Genomic DNA, 22,590 nt, shown 5'->3' with positions numbered 1-22,590 from the left:
GTCATCTGCCTTCTGCTGCTTGTTTGACCTTGTTCATCTGCCTTCTGCTGCTTGTTTGACCTTAGTCATCTGCCTTCTGCTGCTTGTTTGACCTTAGTCATCTGCCTTCTGCTGCTTGTTTGACCTTAGTCATCTGCCTTCTGCTGCTTGTTTGACCTTAGTCATCTGCCTTCTGCTGCTTGTTTGACCTTAGTCATCTGCCTTCTGCTGCTTGTTTGACCTTAGTCATCTGCCTTCTGCTGCTTGTTACGATGCTTAAGGACTAGGACAGACAATTCAGTTATCAACAGCATGAGCATCAATCTACGCAGTAGGGATATGATGACATGTGTCGTCAGTTGCCTTTGTCGTCATCATCTGTTAGTCGCCTCTTACGACAAGCATGGGTTACTGAAGATCAACTCTAACCCAGATCATCACAGGTTTTATATTACTATAGAGATGGCATGACAAGTGTAATGTGAAAGAATCAGTTGATCTATAACTTCTTTCGTGGTATACAATAACTGCAAATATACAAACTATGAACATACAAGCCAAGAAAACCAGCCGAACAATATTCCCAATAACAAGGATTGATTTTATTTCAGTTCATATTACATTCAACAAAATTGTACATTAATGATACCTCATATTCTTCCATAGAAACATAATGATACACTTCTGTATCATAAAAGAAACTCAACCATTACACAACAATCTTATCATCAGTCAGTGAAATGTATTCCTTTTCAGTAAAAGCACCTTGAGCCAAGTTGATACACAAACACACCGACTTTATCCTTTAAGTGTAACCTGCACACTTTGTCTATCGCATTTGTGAACAGGTTGTGTCTGATGGCTAGGTTTTATTTGATATCTTGCCAATCTGTGTTTGGGAATAGGTTTTATACAATAAATTGTCTGTCAATCCATGTTTGTCAACAGGTTTCATCAAACATATTTTCCCCAACAGGCTTTGTTACAGGTAATTGTTACAGGTAACTTCATCCATAAAGTTGGTCCTTATTTGTTACAGGTCTTGTCAAAATCATCAAACATGAAGACGATGGACATCTGAACCAGTTTTTTGTTTGGCATCTCTTGTAGGATAGTGACAACTGGTTGTTCTGTAACTTCTGTTATCCATATTCCTTCTAACTGACAAGGCCTATAAGAGTCCTGACGTTAATTCTGTCCAGTGCTGCCAAAATGGCAAATCATTACCTTACCAAATCCCAGTCATACAAAAAGAACATTTGCAGGAATCAGGTATTATTTACTGAAGGGAGTACACTGTATATTTATTTGATAGGGACAATTAATTTCATCAAATGATGGGTCCAACTGGTTCCTATTGTTTGGACAGAACATATGACCCAGTGTCACTGAGAGACCAGCATATATTTAAAGACCCAGCATTAAGTGGAAAAATGTCCTCACGCTCCTGGTGTTCAGAAGCAACACACAGACACACAATCTCTCATCCACTTTCATCATCAGAGGGACCTGGCACTAGGGCTTGTCATCATGATGCATCCCCCCCACCGTAGGAATCCGAAATCTCCTCCAGGAAGCGATTACACTTTCCAATGAGAACCTTGATGGAGTCCACAACCAGCGCATCTGGCGGCAACACTCCAGTACTTTCTACACAATCTGCAACACACACCAGCCAAACCTTGTAGAACCACCGTATAAACAGGGCCAAACACTGTCATTATCTGTTACGTTCACAACAGTTTATCATTATCCAGGAATATAATGGAGCAATTCTGTAGCTTATGTGAGATGAAAACATGGAAACACCAGATGCATCTACTTACAGATGAAGTGATCTCTGACTTTGCTGAGCTGGACACAGTCCTTGAGGTGATCATGTCTGAAGACCTCCCTGCTGCCAGTGTCACGGCGAGCATGTGCTACACGAGCCTTCTTCTTACCTGTGAATACAACTATATCTGATGCAAGCAAACCTTGGTTCAAGTGAATACGGAAGAATACAGAACAACATATCAAAGATGTCTCTCATGTTGGACCCTGGGTATGTAAAATTAGTGTTGGGAATTGGTTAAAATCTCACAATTGATAATTGGTTCAATACAACCGATCAATCATCGAAAATAATTGGTTAGCATCATTTATCAAATTCTCCTGGTAATGTTTGTTAATGCACAAAAATATAGAAAAAAACGTTCCCGGGTTGTTTTTTTCAAATTGCACAAAACGCATTTACAAATTTCACATCTTAAAGGATGACTAGTATGGTATGAACCTAAATTTAAATGGATAATTCTATCATGACAAGGAATGAGCTTGTAGTGCTTGTGAAATATAACAGACAAAACCAACCTTGTGAAAAATATTGTTAATGCAAACAAGTGTTCCAAAATTGTTTGTGTTTGATTATGAGAAAACATGATCGATTGCTTGGTCGTTTAGTCATTGCGACCAATCTTCGATTATTTCAATTAATCGGACCACACTATCTAAAATGTATCTAACTTTCAGCGATCTTCAGTGAGCAAGTGAGTTAACATAAGTCTGAACCCAGCGAGGATATCATGATCAAATAGGTCCCCAGCAATCTATCCTCACAGAAAGAGTCAGACTACAGTATCAGATGGTCGGACTTGGTGAATTGGCTGATTGTGTCTCCCAGCATCTGGATTCTGCTCACAATATCGGTCACTGGTTTGTCCGTTCTCACTATCTACAGGCCACTGCCATAATGTTGTAGTAACAATAAACAAACTTATTCCATGTTGAAACATTATTAAACTCTATCCGTTGGCTTATTACTGAGAAGTGACAAACACCACATCATTAAATCTCCATGCAATTGTTTTGCAGTGAAAGTACATGTAAATATGCGATTCAAACCCATCAAGTGACCACTGGGAACATCACCACCCTGTTGTGTGTTATGTCACATGTCATATTTCCATTCTCAGTGTACTAGATGCTGATACCAGGGGAGCAGTGGAAGCAAATGGATGAAACACTGGTAAAATATCAAGGGCTGAAGAGACATATTTTAACAGGAAGTGACTAGCGCCATATACCCCTGTTTGTTGTAAACAATCATGGCAGATTTATTGTTGAGGAAGAGCAACCAGAGGTCAATTATTGCAGAGTGATGCAAGGCCTGTAACCTATTATATCTGACCCCTCCTCCCTCTAACACTTCAACATTTTTTCTCGCTAAAACATCAAACAAGTCCCTTGGATACCTACCCTGAAACACATCTAACACTACACAGGATTCAAGAATGGAGACAAGCCTGTTTCTGAACATTGATGAGCATTCTACTTACTTCAGCTTATTTGACTGATTGCATTCTTTTTTTAATGCGAACCTAAAACTGTGTGTCAATATAATTCCTTGATTATTCCTTGATCTTCTGTTGTCATTCCATGATTTCAGATGTTAGTTCTGTCTGTACCGATTTCCTGGTTATCCTCCTTCTCTTCCCACAGAGGTTACTCAAGTCATATCTACCCACGTAACCTCTGTTCTAATATGGCCATATTTCCCGGTTCTCGTAAAATCCGAGAAAAAAAAGTGGCAGCAAAAAAGTGCAACTCGAATTATCTTCCTTTTTCTATCCATTAGTACATGTGCTACATCGACTTAGATCCAACATGGCGGCCGCCATGAAGTTAGTTGATCAATATGCGAAGGATAGATTCAGTATTTCATGTTTAACTGAAAATCAGAAACTAGCAATAGAAAGTGGGGCCACAAATATCCCTCCTCTCTGCCGATGACTCATATTGATGTGACACACAAGACATTTAATGCCTAGCTTGTCTGTTGTCAACTAGGGCAATGGAGACGCCATTGATCCGCCATTACATGACTGAGTTCTGTCTAGAAGAAACGTTTGTGCATCGCGCAGGGGAATAGGTACTAGTTTTCCTGAAGCATACAGAAACCACATCGCTGGGATTGCACAACTAAATCTGATTGCAACCAATCACGAATCCTGAACACTCGCACCATGAAAGGGCCGTATTAGAACAAAGGTAACAAGGGAAGATATAACTCGAGTAACCTCTGTGGGAAGAGAATGGGTTATCCTTTGTGGTTCAATTTGGAATTTCAACATTCTGTACATAACTATTTAGATGTTTACTTTCAAAATTAAATCAAGGCTTGAAACACAAATGTATGACTTGGTCTGTGTGACCTACCATGGACACTGTCGACCTCGATGACCCCCGGGGAGAAGCACTTCTGAAGTTCCACAGCTGAATCTCCCTCAACAGGCCGAGTCAGGCGGATCTCAGGCAGCAGGCGGTACGAGGCTGTGGCTGAAGATAAATGTTGTCTTAAAGCCAGATCTGTTCATCAGTATGACAGCCAATGTGGGGATTCCAGGTCAGAATAGCTTCCCTGGAGTGAGTGAGTTTAGTTTTATGCCACACTCAGCAACATTACAACTATATGACGGCGGTCCGTAAATAATCGAGTCTGGACCAGACAATCCATAAAAGCAACAGCATAAGCATCAATCTGCGCTATTGGGAACCAATGACATGTGTCAACCAAGTCAGCGAGCCTGACCACCAGATCCTGTTGGTCCCCACACGACAAGCATGGGTTACTGAAGGCCAATATTCTAACCCGGACCTTCACAGGTGAGCTTCCCTGGAATCTATGCAAGTTAATGCTTGTGTCATCACACCCTGATGTTGTAGAGGTTGCTCATAACATCAAACACTGGTTTGTGTAGACGTGACTTTATTATTTACAAGATGCAATCACATAACAGGAATATTGCCAGTGCAGTGTTAAACAAAAAACATTATTACCCATACGGGTGAGGAGATCCCGTGTAATATCTTTTTGATATTTGCACAGTGTGCAATTTAGTGATTCTCGACATTGATTGGTTGATCGTATATTTGTACATTTTCATTGGATGCCGGAACTACTTTCACACACTACGTTCATTCAGAAAATTTCATTGCTTCATTGATAAATTGACCGTGATGTAATCGCACTTATTCGAGATTTAAAAACTGAACAAAATCAACATACAGGATTTTGATTTTGATGCTAATTTAATGTTTTATTTCATACTTCATTAACAATACAGCGTCGTCTACTTAACATGTTTTGTAATAAAAAATTGTCTAAAATTGATAATCATAAAGTCGTCTTTGTAAACAAACATGGCTACCCAGTTGACGCCAATCAAAGTCAATGACCTGGTCAAGGTGGATGGAGACATTACTGGTCGTGTAACAAGAATAACACAACCGCTAAATTCCTTTCACGTGTATGTGATAAACACGGAATATGGAGAAATGGAAGTTGCAAGGTACAGACTGAAAGTGTTGCCGGAAACAATCTCGAGGGAGTCGGCTTCTCACCAAAGTCCCCACCTGCCCCAGAGTGTCATAAATGACATGCTACAAGATGATTTTTTTTAACCCCCAATCGAAAACAAAACTTTTGACCGGTTTGTTCCTGTTTATGACCATGTCATTGATAACTTCTTGGCTGCGAACGAAAACGAAAACACAATGAAAAAGGGCAAAATGGACATGAATCTTGTTTATAGATTTCTTCGCAAGAGTCTTAATGATCCAAGACAGCTTGAAGACATTGCCCCCCGTGAACTGAACACTATCCTATGTAAATTGTTCATATCGGCAAGAAAATCTGATGGTTCTGAGTACGAACCGTCTTCCCTCCGGGGGGATAAAGGGTAGCGTTGAACGCTATTTGAAGCATAATGGGTACTCACATGTGTTAGCCGAGTCAATGCATTTCATGAAACTGAGGGAGGTTTTGAAATCAAAACTCAAGTCATTAAAAAAACAAGGTAAAGGAAACCTACCATTCCGTGCTGATCCTGTATCTGACACTGAATTACAGAAACTCAGTGAATGTGGCCAACTAGGCACCAGCACGCCAGATTCCATTTTAAACACATTATGGTGGAGATCGGCGACCCCGCACAGGCGTATGCAATGGGGTGATGTAACACTAAACGTTGATTCAGAGAACCGAGAATATCTCCAGTATATTGAACGGAAGTCAAAAACCCGTCAGGGTGACCAGTCTCGCGATCTTGCTCCTAAAGCATGGGCACAACCTGGGAATCTGTGTTTTCCAGTCGCTGTTAACAAGTCGTACCGTGACTTGAGACCACTAAACTTCTCCAATGATGATCATCCATTCTATTTGGCAACAAACACCCAGTTTGCGGTACGAACCGGGAATACTTGGTTTAAACGTCAAACGGTTGGCAGAAATAAACTGGGATCACTGATGAAAACAATGGCAAGTAAAGCAGGGCTTTCTAATAACAAACGGTTGACAAACTATAGCGCCAGGAAACGCATGATTCAAACTTTGTCTGACAAAGGTGTTCCAGCTCACCAGATCATGCAAGTGTTGGGGCACAAAAACGTTCAATCCATCAACAGTTATTCCACAATGGATGAAAAACAACACCAAAACATCAACAGACTTTTATCGCCCAACTGTGATTCCACACCACATGACACAGGCCTGTCTCTCCCGTGCCTACAAAATGCACCCAAGCTTCAGTCGAATCAGTCTCAATCAGTCATGTCCCAGGTGAATTCAGTTTCCAATGATATCCAAGCTGTTCATACTCTTTTTTCTGGTCCAATTTACGGTGGAGTATTCAACTTCACTATTTCAAATGATTCTTCTTTCAACCAACCACCTGCACCGAAAAGGCGTATTTTGCCTGTTGTCGACTCGGACTCGGGCTAAAGTTAGAGTTATCGTTCCAAACAAGGACACTGACGCGAGCCAAAACTAGGTCAAAATGTTGACAAATGTTAATAATTGTGAACTGTCTTCTTAGAAAACGTTCACCATTCCTGCGTTTTATTGTTCTCTTGCAGATTTTCACTGTTGTATCAGTTAACGTTGAAACAAATTGACAGGTTTTTGCTGTTTTGTATCCAACCACAGCCACCCACTTTCTGTCACGAGTAGATCTAGGCTACACATTTGCGATCTATGACTTAATATTAAATATGCGATTATACTTGTTAAAAATAAACTTAATCTTTACAAGGGGGTGTGGGTAATAAAATTGTCATGAAACGAATTTGGAAACTGATGAATTGTGTTGTTTTTCATACCGTTTTCTACAGTACTATATTGGGGTTCGTATGCGATTCCATTAGGCATGAGCTGTTTGGTTTCCTCTGCGCATTAATACGGATCAGCTGATTATGTTGTAAACACATAACGAGGTGTGGCTTTGAGTTCATAAGTACTGGTTTCTCGGTTTAATTACAGAATGGGTAATAAAAAGAATAACCCATGAGGTACGAGTGATTACAGGAAATATGTCCCTCGGGAAATATGTTCCCTTGCTAAAGCTCGGGAAATTAATGTTCAAGTCCCTCACTAAAGCTCGGGACAGTGAACATAAAATTTCATTGCAAAATATCACAGCTATGACAACTGATATCACTACTGGTTACACACACTAGCCATCACACGCTGTATAACACCCCTCTCGGGATGGACACTATCATAACTGTATGGTATCATTTACTTACCCACAGGTGAGAACTTGGCATGGTCCTTCCCAATACCCTTTACACAATGTAACTTGAGGTCGAGCTCCTGGAAACATCAATACATACTCTTACACACTGTCTTGAGGGCACTAAGGGACCGTTCATAATTCATGGCTAGGGGGTTTGATGACGATTTTATTTTAGCTATTTTATTTTTTTATTTTTATTTTATCCTATTTCATTTTTTTATTTAGTGTTTTTAATTAATGAATTATTTTTTTATATTTTTGGGGCACCCATTTTGTTCTAGGGATGTGGGGGCATGAATTTTGTACACATGAACTAGGGGGTCAGCAATTTTGTACATAAAAACTGAAATTATATCCTTAAAAATTATGGGAAGGGGGGGTGTCATTGATTTTTGTACATGACATGCAGGTACTTTGTACATACATTTTAAAGGGTGTGTGTGTGTGTGTAGTCATTCACATTGTACATGCCTTTCCATAACAATCATCATCATCTCCCCAGCCTTAAATTATGAACAGTCCCTAACACAACAGCAAACAAAGGGAGACCACTGCTGTCGGAGACAATGTAAGGAAAAAAGGACAAATTTCCCTCCACTCACCTGGCCTGGCCGGAGTTTAGCTATCAGGATATCATCAACCACTGGCTTCAGATCTCCTGGTTTGAACTGCAAGAAAATGTACAAATCAGTATTCACACAAACTAAGTAGAAATTCAGATCAATTCCAGTTTGAAGGATACTCTAATCTTAAACACTTTTGACAATATGTGTATGTCATACAAATCTCTTTCTGTTCAGACATTTTTCTGATTTCATTAAAAGTATGTCAAGTTTAGCCTAGAGAAGTTTCTAGGTGATGTCCCAGTTAACTTACAATGTTGGTCTGGTCTCCTATAGGCACCCACTTCATGTACTCGGTTGTAACTGAAACAGTCAAGTTAGTGAGTGAGTTGGTGTTAGTGCTGCTTGGGACAGTATATCAGTAAGACAAGTGTGCGTCACAGTAATGTGGGGGTATAACCCTGTGTAATGCAGGTCCACTAGGTTTATAAACGTGGTGACACAAGCAATGATAACCTGGGGTTGGAGCCAATCACCATAACATCCTAGCAGCTCTATTTCACACTTATGTCCGCTCATTCCACAACTGGCAAGCGACAGGATGTACCAATGCACGTAGAACAAGTGTTTGCCACTGATATGGCAATGTACCCTGCCGCTAAAGAATGGAATATCTATATTTACTACTTTTTATTTTTGGGTCACATACAAGATGCCTGAAATGACTGGTGTCTGCATAATCACCCAATGTAGGCTGTTAACATACTTGAAAAAAATTTGGTGCAATGTTTTATGAGATATCGTGTTTAAATAAGTTTGAAAAGCGGTCAAAGTGTCGTGGTGACCTTGAAAATAAGGTCAAGGTCTCCAGAATAAACTGGTGTCTGAGTAATACCCCAATGTTAACTGTCCCCAAATTTGAAGACATTGGGTACAACAGTCCATGAGATATCTCGTTAACAAGAATTAAAAGCGTGCAAAGTGTCATGGTGACCTTGAAGACAAGGTCAAGGTCACCCAAGTCGACTGGTGTCTGCGTAATACTCCAATGTAAACTGTCACCAAATTTGAAGATATTGGATACTACAGTGCATGAGATATCACGTTAACAACAGTTTGAAAAGTGGTCAAGTGTCGTGGTGACCTTGAAAATAAGGTCACGGTCACCAAAATCGACTGGTGTCTGGGTAATCTCCCAATGTAGGCTGTCACCAAATTTGAAGACATTGGGTACAACAGTTCATGAGATATCGTGTTAACAAGAATCGGGACGGACGGACGCTGCTGAAAACATAGTCCCCCCATTCTGCATTGCGGCGGGGAACAATTACCAAATACGGACAGTACCAACATGTAACATGCCACAAGCTGTCAGTATCAATCTACATCATACTTGTGGATGGCGGTGGGGTAGCCCAGCGGTTGAAGTGTTCACTCGTCTCACTGAAGACCGAGTTCAATTCCCCACATGATCAATGTGTTTACCCATTTCAGGGGTCCCCTGCTGTGACATTACTAAAATACTGCTAAAAGCAACATAACTCATACATTCCTACATGCGAAATATAGCAAAATTCCCCCCTTGATCAATGACGCTTTTCATTATATTATCCAGGACCAAAACATTGATCCATGAGAATGATAGACATGCATGAATCACACTTTCTACAGCAACAAGGGAGATTCTTGACTGAGTTGACTACAACCATCGGACATACTGGATACTTTTGACACATCCAATCCTTTCTTTTTGAGAAGTGACTCCTCATAACTTGCAAATCCTAATCACTTTACACAGCTATTTGATACTTTAACTTGTTAGGAAATCAATAAACCTTCTACTGTGCAATGACACTGGCTATAAATGTGGAACCAATTTCCAGGTGGCTGCCATGCTTCATTGTGTAACTGGTGTTGTTTTACCAAACTGGTAGCTTTGATTTAACAAAATCAGTCATGACTGTGCTTCTATTAGAAAGGTAATGGACCCCTCTGACTGGGTCCTTTAATTGCAGGCAACACAAACCTACTACACTATTAGTTTATGTTTATTACTTCCACTAAGTTCCATCTCAGTGGTAAAGCCATTGCCATTGTAACTGTAAGTGCCATACGTTTAACACATACTTAAAACAGTCTCAGTACCAGGTGGGCTCTGGTATTTGGTGTTCATGATGTACCTTTGTGGTCCTTGTACATCTCGTCCGGGTCGGTGGCGTCCTTGCTCTGGGGCTTCCGGGCACACTTGACCTTCAGCTGGAACTCCACTGTGTCCTGGGCCGAGCCCTCCATCTCACCTGTAACAACAACTCCATCAGTGGCTGGTTGCATTACGCCCTTGCGGGCAGGGGGTGCTGGGTAAGTGAGTGAATTAGTAAGTGGTGAGGTGAAGTGAAATTGGTTATATCGTCGTGCTTGAGAATATTTCACTCATATGACGACGTGCATGCGTGCGTGTGTATGTGTATATGCGGCTGCTTGTACTAGCCCAGACTGAAGCTGGTTTTATAGTGCTAGCCCACTGAGATACCATGCCGCAGTGAAGCATGAATACCCCACTCAGACACATTATACTGACTCTGAGCCGACCAGTCCTTGTTGTACCCTATAATGCCGAGCGCCAGGCAGGGACCAACAAGTACCATATTTTAACGTCTTTTGGCATGACGCGAGCGGGGATCGAACCCGCGACCTTCCACTCTCAATTAGTAAGTGGGGTTTTATTTCACTCATTGTGGGATACGATCAGTCAAACCTAAAGTTGGGAAGGATGCCATACATAGAGATATTCAAGCTACATCCTGACAATAACCATGGTTAGACCACACATTTCCATGATGATATAGTCAACAACAACCCACATTGTTGGGGTACAATGACACTATAAACCAAGTCACCAAACCTGAGCACCCAATCAAATTGATTGCCTCTGTTTATTCTCATATGACAAGATTAGGTCACTGGGCACAAATTCTAACCCAAAATTAGGGTAGTTTCACTCCCCAACTAAATTTCAGCCATTTCCGACCTAACAATGATTTGGAAAGCCCAAAGTGACAATGAGAAGCATTGACCTTACCATCATTGTGAAACCCATGTGTACTCACAATAGTTAACAAAAACCAACAATCAACACAGTAGATCCTTGTGTCTAAGGGAGACAACTCTAGAGATAGGAACGCAACTACATAAACAAATACACTAAAATACTACAGTAGCAGGAACATGTGATACAGCTTTCAACAATTACGGACCAAATCCGAAAAAACACATCTAATTTAACACACCGTATATGACCAACTATAAGTCGTAAATTTGATACCAGAAAAAGGAGCTAAAAAATCGGACCCGACTTATAACTGAGTTAATTAATCTACCCCAAAAATTCCAGAGGTCAGGTGAGTGAATCTGCCAGACCAGCGAACTCAACTGGCGATGTTTACAACGGAAGCAGGAAGCATATATGTACTGACAACGGTTTCAATGGTAAATGACATTGTGGGACAAATAAAACATAAATTTTGTTGTTTGTCTTTTGTAAAATATATTTCATAATATAAACGTTAAATTAAATTTAATCAGATATTTTGATCACAACTATTTACTTACTTTGTTATCGATCAATAAAGTTGGGCCACGTGACACGACTTGAAAGAAAGTTTCACGTAAAGTAAACTTCTTTGCATTCTGTTGCAGTTTTGTGTGATGGTTTTGAAAAATACTGTTAATAGTTTAATAAATACTACAGATCATATATCAAAAAATTACATCGAAGTCAAATATCTGTGTCACTTGATCAGTCTCGGTAAATGAATCAGTACAGTAGCGTTCGCTCAATGCATGTTCCCAACTGAAAAGTTTTTGATACAAAAATATCATTTTGAAGCACAGTTACAGAAATATTTACCCATCATAATTTTCACATCAAACATATATGAATGTAGTAACATTTATATGATGTGTTTTCAATGATAGTTGGTCTTTACACATACGCTCACTTTTTAAACAAAGTCGAAAAACATTTCACACAAACACAACCTTTCTTGGTTATGTAAGGCTTCTGTTGATCGGCCTTTCATTTTATCATTAGCCAATCAGAAATATGCTCTCGAAGTAAACAAGTTTCAGGTGTCTTGAACTTTCCATTCACCAATCTGGCAAAAGAACATGCTTTTACAAAAGATAATAAACACAGTAAGTCAACACTTTATTGGATGTTTTATTATGCCATATACAAAGTGTTCCCTTAGTATGAAACAGTAAATATCAAAACAAACATTTGTTTACAACTTCAACACTTACCATCGAATTCCAATGTTTACGTTCGTCATGTTATAGTGTTACGACGTTGATCTACCCAATACTGATACATACGGGGAAAGGGGACGACTTATAGTTGAGTTACATGGTTTTAGCAAGAATTTAGAGGGTTGATAAAGGGGCCCGACTTATAGTCAGATCCGACTTATAGTATGTCATATACGGCATTTATCTTTGAAGCAAGTCTGACCTTCTTGTCGGTATTCAAACAGCCTTGGGATCCGCCTGTATGGGGATGAGTCCGAGTCTGTGTGCCAGTACCTCGTCTTGGATGATGGATGTGTTGTTATACACAAACACCTTCTCTATTGCCATTGTAGGTACCTGGAAAGACAAGATGAAATGTTCTAGAATCAAAGTCAACACACTATATTATTGATCCACAAACATTGTCGGTTCATTTGACATGAATAAAATCAATTTAAGAAGCTTGCAATATAGATGATACTCTGATAATGGTCCAGCTTTTGCAATAGTATTGCAACCTGTGATAATCAGGCTTAGAATTGGTTTTCATGAAACTATGCTTGTAAGAGGTGAGTTCAGCATAAAACAACAACCCAAAACACATAAGTACTATTACAGCCAGATACGCATAAACCATCCTACAAATAGGATTTCCTTTCATTGTTTGATCAATCATTACATTTCTAGTGACTTAGGAGTTTATTGTCAGCTACATGACTTGAACCATTTGTTCAACAATACTTTACCTCAGCAAGTAAAATTCTTCGGAAGGCATTTGCAATGGCAGCATCAATACCAACCATATCAAACTCCAAAACATCACCTTCCAATTTCACAACATCAATCCGGAATTTCTGTGAACAGATATGTAAAGCAGATGACGAGAAAACTGAGAGATAATTCAGTAAAACATAACAAGGTACAGACCTTGATCAATGCATAGAAACAACATACAAAATGCCACTCTAACATGGCAAAAGCTCTGTAAACATGTCCTTTACTTCACAGGTAGTGTCACTTGCAGTAAGACTAACAAATCATTCCAAACTTTATCAGTATGGTTAGTCAAGCGATTTTTCAAGGTACAGTCATCCCTCACCATAACACGGGTCTTTGGATCCATGGATGACACACACACCCCATCCCCCCCCCACACACACCCATGTTACAAGACACCCATGTTATACATAATGTACTTTATTGCTTTCTGGTTGTTTGGTTTATAAATTACCTTTTTAAACTTGCTGTGGCTCCATGTATCATCATACCCTGCATAGTTCCCAGGGAAGTCGGTGCTGTGTACCTACAATCATGCACACACACACCTAGTTGACACAAAGGTGAAGCATCAGTGTTAGATCATACATAACCCAGTCTTAGTAAACTTAGGCTCAGTATTATTCGTTACACTGCTGTACTGAGTCTAACAAACCCTAGGTCACGTCAACTAACCGTTGAGAGACCGATGACCGTCCCATCAATGCGAGATGGCTTAACCAATCAGACAATGGCTACTATTTAGGGTTCAGCAGGACTTACAAAATGTATTTTATCTTTCCTGGTCACTGACACTGATTTCTCAACAAACGAAAATCGCGCAAAAAAACACAGATATTTGACCTGCAGTATATACGCTTAGTGGTTTCTGAGGACATTGTTACTATTACTTATATTTCCGCAAGATGACATCCTGGAATATTGACAAAAACGCTCTTTCCAGCGACTGTTTACTCAATGTTGTAAATATTGTCATCCTCAGTGTGCATCACTTGGAAGCAATTGTGCGGAAAATAGCATTGGAATCGTTCGAGTACAAACATTTTCATGGTAAAAGTTCAAACGGTTAACTTTCGCAAATTGTAAGCTGTGTTCTGATTGGTCAATTCAAAAGGCTAGCTGACGCGGCCTTTTAGTAGTAGTTACTGAGTTTGTTAGACTCAGTATATCAGTGTAAGTGAGCCTCAGTTTACTTAGACTGTACATAACCAGTCCATAAAATCTCAACACAAGTTTCACCATTGTGATAACACAAACTGTTTTATTGATGATGTATATGGGCTACTGGTACAAGTTATACACTTCCTTGTGTTGTGCAATTATTTGCTAACTGCATCAAAAGAAATTTGTAATTTATCGAAAATGTCAAAACATATTAACCTAACTCATCCTCATAACTGACAAGATGGTAGTGTATCAAATATAGTGGTGGTCCGATTAATTGAAATAATAGAAGATTGGTCGCAGTGACTAAATGACCAAGCAATCCATCATGTTTTCTCATAATCGAACACAAACAATTCTGTAACACTTGTTTTCATTAACAGTAATTTTCACTAGGTTGGTTTTGTCTGTTACATTCATAAGCACTACAAGCTCGTTCCAAGTCATGATTGAATTTATCTTAAAGACTCTAAGAAATTTATGTTCCTAACATACTAGTCATCCTTTAAAGATGTGATATTTTCCCCCAACCCCAAAGAACTACATGTTTTTTTCCTTATTTTTTTGTACATTAACAAATTTCATAAATGACGCTAACCAATTATTTTCGATGATTGATCGGTTGAACATAGAGATTTTTTCTGGGTTACATCTTCTTTTTATTCTCGAGTACAACGTTTCAGGGCTTGTACTCGAGAATAAAAAGAAGATGTAACCCAGAAAAAATCTCTATGTTCATCAAATATCATCTTCTAAAAGGGTGCAGGCTAAAACGGAACCACAGCAAAACGGCACCAGGCGAAAACGGCACCATTTGGACATAACGGAACCTCGACTTGACCAAAACGGCTACAAATCTTATGGTGAAAACGGCACCAAATAAAATCCTAATTATTGGGAACATCTTATTTGTCATTAGATAATCTGAATACAGAATTTTGGAAGCCGTCTACTCTGCCGACAGTGATTGGAAAGTTTGTGTTAGCTGATAATCGGATTCCAGTATGTTTAGATAATGAATGAGTCAGACTGATAATCGGCTTGTAGAATGTTTCGATAGTCAAAACATCTACTGTGCCGAGAGTGAGTGGAAAAGCCTGTAAAGGACAAGGTATGATAAAGGCCCTTATTGGCCCACAACATTTCATGATATTCAAAGTTCTACAACATGATAATTTTAGCATAACAAATGCTAAATAAATTGTTGAAATTACCTCCATATGCCTTTTTTTATGTTTTAGTGCTGGGTTTTTTCCTCTTTGAAGACCTCAAAGTTTACCTATTTTACAATATCTTCGAAAAACCTACATTTTCATACTTTCAGAGTGATAAAAAAGAGTGAGCAAAAGCATGACCCATCCCAATTTTTTCACCGCACAATTTTTCATGGGAACTGATAAAACCCATTTTGGGCCCCTCTGCATTGAAATTATGGCCTCAGATCATTTAAAAAATAGCTTTTTTATGCAAAGCCATCTTGTCTCTAAACAAATAACATGTGTTCAGCCAATTCTGTTTATGGGCCAAAAACCACCCTTATCATACCTTGTCCTTTAGCGTGAAAACATCACAACCTTTGATGTTTTAAGTACATTTTCTCAACTCAAATCGCCAAAACTCAGTGTCAAAATGAAACTGTATTTAAAACGCAAGAATGTACACATTACATATCATTCATCACAATGCCTCACCACTGTGTTGTATGAGATAAGACAGTCAGGAAGAACATATACAAGTCAGGCGCCAGCATCGTTGAGGAAGCTCAACAAAAACATCAACCCTGACAAGCCTGGTGGACGACAAAACCAAGCTACCCTAGTTAGATGAAAACTTCCTGCCGGATGTGTTGATTCTAATGTTATAGTTAAACCAACTAAAACATAAAAGTCAACATCATACTTTGTTTTGTATATGGTGCCGTTTTAGCTCAGAAATCAGTAGCCGTTTTCGCCAATACGGTGCCGTTTTCGCCACACGATTTTGGTGCTGTTCTGCTGTGGTGCCGTTTTAGCTATAACCCTTCTAAAATGCCAATCAAGCATCTGATTGATCGGTTGTAATGAACCAATCATCAGTTATGAGATTTTAACCAATTCCCAACACTAATCAAATAGGAATATATTGGGGGCATTGCAATTCACAGTGCACAGAGACGTGCATTGAAATCTTGGATTGTTGGTTTGAATCTTGTTATGCTTGATTCTTTTGCCATGTTTGTCAGCATCATACACATTCGCCACTGTTTGAAGGAGTGTTTAAACCCAAGTAAAAGTAGCTATAAGTAGCTCAATCATTCACCATGATAATACAGTTCAGAGTTGCTTAAATCTGACATTATTTTATTTCAAACATCTGATCACGTTGGTATTATGTGCCAAAGAGTATTCACATGATCATGATATATTCAAAACGTGCTTGAAAGTTGAAGCGACATGCCACCAGCGGCACCAGTGTACTGTTTAATGTTAGCAGGAATACAATTCAAGAAATGATATACATTACATTGTCAACACCATGTTCGTTCAACTGAACACGTGTTCGCAATTCATCAATCCTGCTCATGCTGTTGGTTGTGCTGTTAGTGTCAAACAACAATCACAACAACTCTATCATGCTGCAAGCACGTTGTAATGTCCGGAAGCGGAAATAAACACGTTCCCGTTCAGCGCGCATGCTCCGTTGTGGGAGGAGTCACTGCCGGTTACACTGTCAAAATGGTGAGTTTTGTAAATGTGATCCATAAATTAAGCTACACTAATTACAGATCATGATGAAAACCTTACATGTTCATACTTCATAGTGTTTGGGATATACGCTTCGGGTTAAATGCACTGATTTGTTTGGAAAAACTACGTTATTCGACCATCACATCCAACACACATCTTGCAGTGGATCGTCCAGTATAACTTCATAATAAACTATATTCGTGATAATGTAATCAAGTAATATTTTATGTGGTGAATACCAATAGCTGTATATGTCTCCAAAATGGTAGCAAACAATTAAACACGTCTGGCCCACAAATAAACATGTCCCTTTCTTGTGTATAAATTATGTATCCTAAACAGTCATGGACTCAAGCAATGTGTAATTATTATTACAATGTATATGGGTAGTGATAGATAACATGATTATGCTTCTGCTCAAGTTAATATTGTTGTTTATGTTTCCTTTAGAAAAAGTGTCTTTCACTGTTAACCATTGGTAGTGTTTGTCACAATTTCTTCTGTCATCTCAGGGGTGGAAATAACCCATTGCCCGACGCCCAAGTCCAGTGTTTTTTTCTGTCGGGCAAGCAAATTTGTATATCACACCGTACTGGTGTCCAGTTGATATTCCAATGTTAATTATGTTGTTTATTTAAAAAATCAACAAGAAAATGGCCGGTATAGTGGAAAAATTATCAGGGCAAGTGATTTTACATGTGCCACTGTACCGGATTACACTAGCAATTTCAAAGTTATTTCCACCCCTGTCATCTATCGCAATGGATGTTTTCAGGTTATTGTTTGTACATTTTGTACACTCCTCCACATTTCTAATAGTGATGTATATTCACAATGAGCCTTGATGTGACACAGAAACTAAGCCTGAACAGAATTGACAGTCATAACATAACTTTATACTTATTGAAGTAAAGAAATGTACAATCTGTGCTGACATCACATGTTTGGAAATTTCTACAAAACTATTCTGTACTTAAGCATGACATGGTGTCAACCTACTGATAACATCCTACCTTGAAAGCTTAGGTATGGGTTGTGGTCATGTGGATAAGGTATCAAGTCTCGAATCAGAAACTCCAAGAATGGAATCTCAACACACAAAATATTATGTATGCTACATCTGCATTAACCCTCTGTATGGACATCATTACATATATTTTTGTTTCTCTCCACAGATCAGGTTTATTTTAATCCAGAACAGAGCAGGTAAAACTCGCTTGGCAAAGTGGTACATGCACTTTGATGATGATGAAAAACAGAAGCTCATAGAAGAAGTCCATGCTGTTGTTACAGTAAGAGATGCAAAGCACACAAATTTTGTAGAGGTGAGTGAAGCTGGAAGACATATAAATTTGCTTTCTATTTGTTTCCTTTCCCACATCAGTAACATAATTTCTGAAAAAGATATGAGACACGTGTTTGCATTGTACTCAACAAACAATCTAATAGTCTGTCTCATAGTACCTGAACATTATTTTCCCTACTGCCTAGCCCTCAATAAAGCAAGTCTAGATTCCCTCAGGTTCAGTTCTGAATTTTCCATCGGACTGGGACTCCATTCAATTTATATCGGTTTATTTGTTACTATCAGAATTATATATAGTTAGATATTTAGCATTAGTCTAACAATATATTGAAATTTGTCTGATTACCTTGATTTCCACAGCAGGGATAGCGATTTGGCACATGCTGAAGAGTATGCTTGCTATTTGTCATTTTTCTATATAAAAATGTCTATAAGAGTAGGAGTCAAACAGAACAGCAGCATCGCAACAGCTCAGACCTTTCAGGCAGAGACGAGGGTTTTCATACTCACTTTCCTTTCAACTTCGACTTCTACACAACACATCCTAGTTCAACCTTGGATAACACTTTACAACCTCCTACTTTTATCTAAACCTAGGCAAAGATGTAGTTTGATCCAGCACTTACAAAAAAAGGAACGATACTAACTCATGTTTCTTATCTGTTTTTTAGTTTAGGAATTTCAAGATCGTGTACCGTCGGTATGCTGGCCTCTACTTCTGCATCTGTGTTGATGTCAGTGACAACAATCTGGCATGTTTGGAGGCCATTCACAACTTTGTAGAAGTTCTCAATGAGTTCTTCCACAATGTGTGTGAACTCGATCTAGTCTTTAACTTTTATAAGGTGAGTACATACATGACTGAAAGTGGGATTACGGTTGGGAGTAACTGATCAGTGATTTTGTGATATCCAAGTTAAGCACCCTGGTGGAGTAAGTGCTCGGACCAGCTTCTACAGCAGTGTCATCTTTATAAGTACCCTGTACTGAGCTTGGACTTTTAAATGATTGTATATTGTGTGTGTATATATCAGGTTATCTCTGAAAACAGTATTTTTTAAGGGGAAATATTTGCCTGGTAACTATTGGGGAAATGTTTGTTTCAATGACATTTCTTAACCAGTCAATCTCTGTCAAATTTAGGTTATGTGTGGCTTCATTAAGCTGCCCATTTGTCAATTTTCTGAGCTTATTTTGGCAAATACAGTACACTATTTAGCTTTTAAATTCCAGCATTTCTATAATTTGTGGTGTATGTATGTATATACAATTCATTTCATTATTGCAGTCGTATTATACAACATTTAGAAAAATATGATTTATTCCATTCTTAACAGTTTGTTCTCTCCCATTCAATCTCTTATTTTGTCATCAACATTTTAAATGAGCACCTCCCTTGGTCAGTTGTCCACTTTGTCCCCCACCCATGAGTAGTTCCACGAATCATATTCCATATTTGTCATCTATGATATTCTAGGCTATACATGAGGTAGGGGAATTTCAGTAAATATTGTGAGTTGAATATTGCAATCAGTTCTTACTTTGTACAGGATGTAATATTATGTCAGAAGAATAACCTTTTGTTCATTCCTCAGGCACTATGTTTACTGTACAGAGTTATGTCCCTTGGGCACGCCTACAACTTTTGATCATTGGTTTGAATCTTGACTTGCCCCTAGTATGTTTCTAGTGTTGTCAGCACAATACCTTTGCTTGTGGGCATCACCAAAGTGGTAAACGTTCAAGTCAAGCATCATTTCAGGTTTTCCACCCACATTAAGCTGGGTGCTGTGATATAGCCGAAATACTGTATAAAGCTGCATAAAAGGCACTATATCACACTGCACTTCTCTAAAAATCAATAATGCATTTCTCAATAATACTAACTATCAGCCCTCAGGGAAGCTACCATATTATTTATTCCACAAAAAATTATGAATATCCTACGCAGAGCTTGTGATTGAAACCTTTTCGGCAAACACCGACAATACCGTGTTCGACAGTTTTCAATGTACAGAGCAATCGTTTACATTCCATATATGGCAACTGTTCTCTGTTTGGAAGCTGTTCGCCTTGAAGTTTCAATTATCGATTTCAGGCAAGTCGTAAGGGATAAGAAGTCTTTTATTGCATCAATAGGAAGCTAAAGTGAGTGTATATGCCCCAATATATATAATATAGGCCAAAATATTGTTGAAAATGTGTGACATTGTGCCTTTAAACTAACCACACACACCATCCATCATGTTCCAAGTGTAATTTTGGTTTTTATTGCTTCAGGTGTACAGCGTTGTGGATGAGATGTTCTTAGCAGGAGAAATACGAGAGACGAGCCAGACTAAAGTTTTGAAACAGCTGCTCATGTTGTCATCATTAGAGTGAACCAATAGACTTGTGTATGTTAGGTACTCTAGCCTGTCACAACATAGCCTATGTTATCAACTTGACTGCAGAACAGAACACGGTTGATGTATCAAGCACTGTAGAAACATGCAATCTCATTGATATCAGATCTTGGTGCTTACTACTTCAACACAAAGATTTGAGGATATCCCATTACAGGTTGTACCAGGACTACTTTCATTTGATCCTACCATTGCAAGATTGCAAAAGTGAAAGTAAGAATGTGTTTTCTTATCATATAATGTTAAGAAGGTTATCAACATTCTGAATGTTTTCAGTTCAGTTTTCAAATTTTTAATTGAGGCATTTGTCAAGATATTTTTCAAAGCATAGTCTGAGATAGAAGTTGCCTTTTGAAACTAGTGCCACAAAGCTCGGGAAAGCTGCTTTCTCATTGGCCGATGTAGACATGCTGTTCGTCACTTCATTGGTCAGGATAGGCCATCCAAGATATGTGGAAGGTCCTGAGGCCTTTAATGAGATGTCCTCAAATCATTTGTGTAGTGGTTGTGAACCCTAAGATCCGATTTTAATGAAACTGTAGAAACGTGGCATTCCCTCTAGGACGTTCCAGTCTTTTCTTTCACATAACTATGTTAGTACTGGTGTTAGGATTTGGTTGATGTATCCATGAAATGATAAGTCAGAGGTATCAACATCATGGAATATGTAATTCTTGTTTCCGTTAGTCTACAATCATTATACAGCCTAGGTTGCAAGAGAAGCATGAAGGCAATGTGGTATCATCCTGTCACCTTGGTCTGCGTGTACAAGAATATGTTTTTATGCTTGTGTATCTTGAACTGCTGTTGGCAGTGTGGGACTTGCGGATGCCTTATTTTCGTGTAATATTACACTGTCTTTGGATTAAGATTACAAAAACTTGTATTACCCAACCAATCTTTGACTTTAAAGTTAATCAACACCCATTACTGACTCAGTGACCAGTAACTGTATTGGGATATATTCTAACGATGGAAAGTCTTCTAATTCTCATCCTATGATTCATTCACAACAGTTATGCTCCATGTTCTAGTACGAGTTCCAACAATGATAGGTACTTGTTTTTGTAAAGTATACAAGACTGTATTTATCATTGAAATGTTAGGCTCTCACTTGATGCCTAATGGTTCATGATAAAGATGTCCTTCCTGCAAGTGGAAATGGTTGTCACTTGTTTATCAGTATTTGGGTTGAGAAACTTGAATGTCATTGTGGATAATTTATCCTTGTTTCAAAAGCAGCCATAAAATCATTGCTTCATTCAAAGACAAATGCAAAATTGTGGATCTGTGTTTGTTGAAGTGTGAGGTTTTTGTAAATCTCTTGAATATTTTTGGTTTCAGTGATACAACTCTACACACTGCTTGTTATGTTACTGAATACCGACTTTGTTATATTTGTATAAATGCTTGACCAAGCAATCATGTATTGGTCATTACCTGTGATGTTAATGTCCACTTGCACTCATAATACGACATATGTATTGATCACAACAGTTAATTGCGTAAAAGAACAGAGGTTGAGGTAAAAACAAATTTCAAATTTTCATAAATAAACACCAAATATTCATGTGTATATATTGTCATTTTGTGCGTTGTCATGGTTTCTGTATCATTCCAGGTACGAAGCACCAGTTTGATGGCTGGATATTATTTGATTTTGACTAAGAATGGCTGTGTAGCTTATGTACCAGGCTAGCTATTCTCGAAACATTCAGTAGCCCTACGAACTTCTTAAGCCCATTCTTAACACATTGGCTACGATCAAAGTTAAGAATTCTTAGGGCTAAGAACGTTTCAAGAATAAGGGCCCAGTACTATTATTTTAGA

General features: G+C 38.7%; 2 protein-coding genes across 2 annotated transcripts; one reads left to right on the top strand and one right to left on the bottom strand.

Annotated features, from left to right (window-relative positions):
- Window positions 1-552: 552 nt before the first annotated feature.
- Window positions 553-16,959, bottom strand: LOC124273691 (DNA-directed RNA polymerases I and III subunit RPAC1-like). Its single transcript, XM_046708964.1, is given in 12 exon segments — window positions 553-1,638; window positions 1,806-1,922; window positions 4,177-4,296; window positions 7,543-7,609; window positions 8,135-8,200; window positions 8,409-8,458; window positions 10,276-10,392; window positions 12,606-12,633; window positions 12,635-12,739; window positions 13,129-13,236; window positions 13,614-13,685; window positions 16,826-16,959. Coding segments are annotated over 12 exon segments (1,041 nt in total). The 5' UTR covers window positions 16,886-16,959; the 3' UTR covers window positions 553-1,507.
- On the top strand, window positions 16,891-22,336 carry LOC124273692 (AP-2 complex subunit sigma). Its single transcript, XM_046708965.1, has 4 exons — window positions 16,891-17,040; window positions 18,225-18,374; window positions 19,027-19,200; window positions 20,636-22,336. Exons 1-4 carry the CDS (start codon window positions 16,954-16,956, stop codon window positions 20,735-20,737), a joined length of 513 nt encoding a protein of 170 aa, XP_046564921.1. The 5' UTR covers window positions 16,891-16,953; the 3' UTR covers window positions 20,738-22,336.
- Window positions 22,337-22,590: the final 254 nt, after the last annotated feature.

This window comes from Haliotis rubra, unplaced genomic scaffold, assembly GCF_003918875.1.
Source record: "Haliotis rubra isolate DU_JTF1 unplaced genomic scaffold, ASM391887v1 Scf183, whole genome shotgun sequence".
NCBI classification, from domain to species: Eukaryota; Metazoa; Mollusca; class Gastropoda; order Lepetellida; family Haliotidae; genus Haliotis; species Haliotis rubra.
The sequence above is the reverse complement of the archived record's forward strand: the minus strand, read 5'-3'. Positions and strand labels throughout refer to the sequence as shown.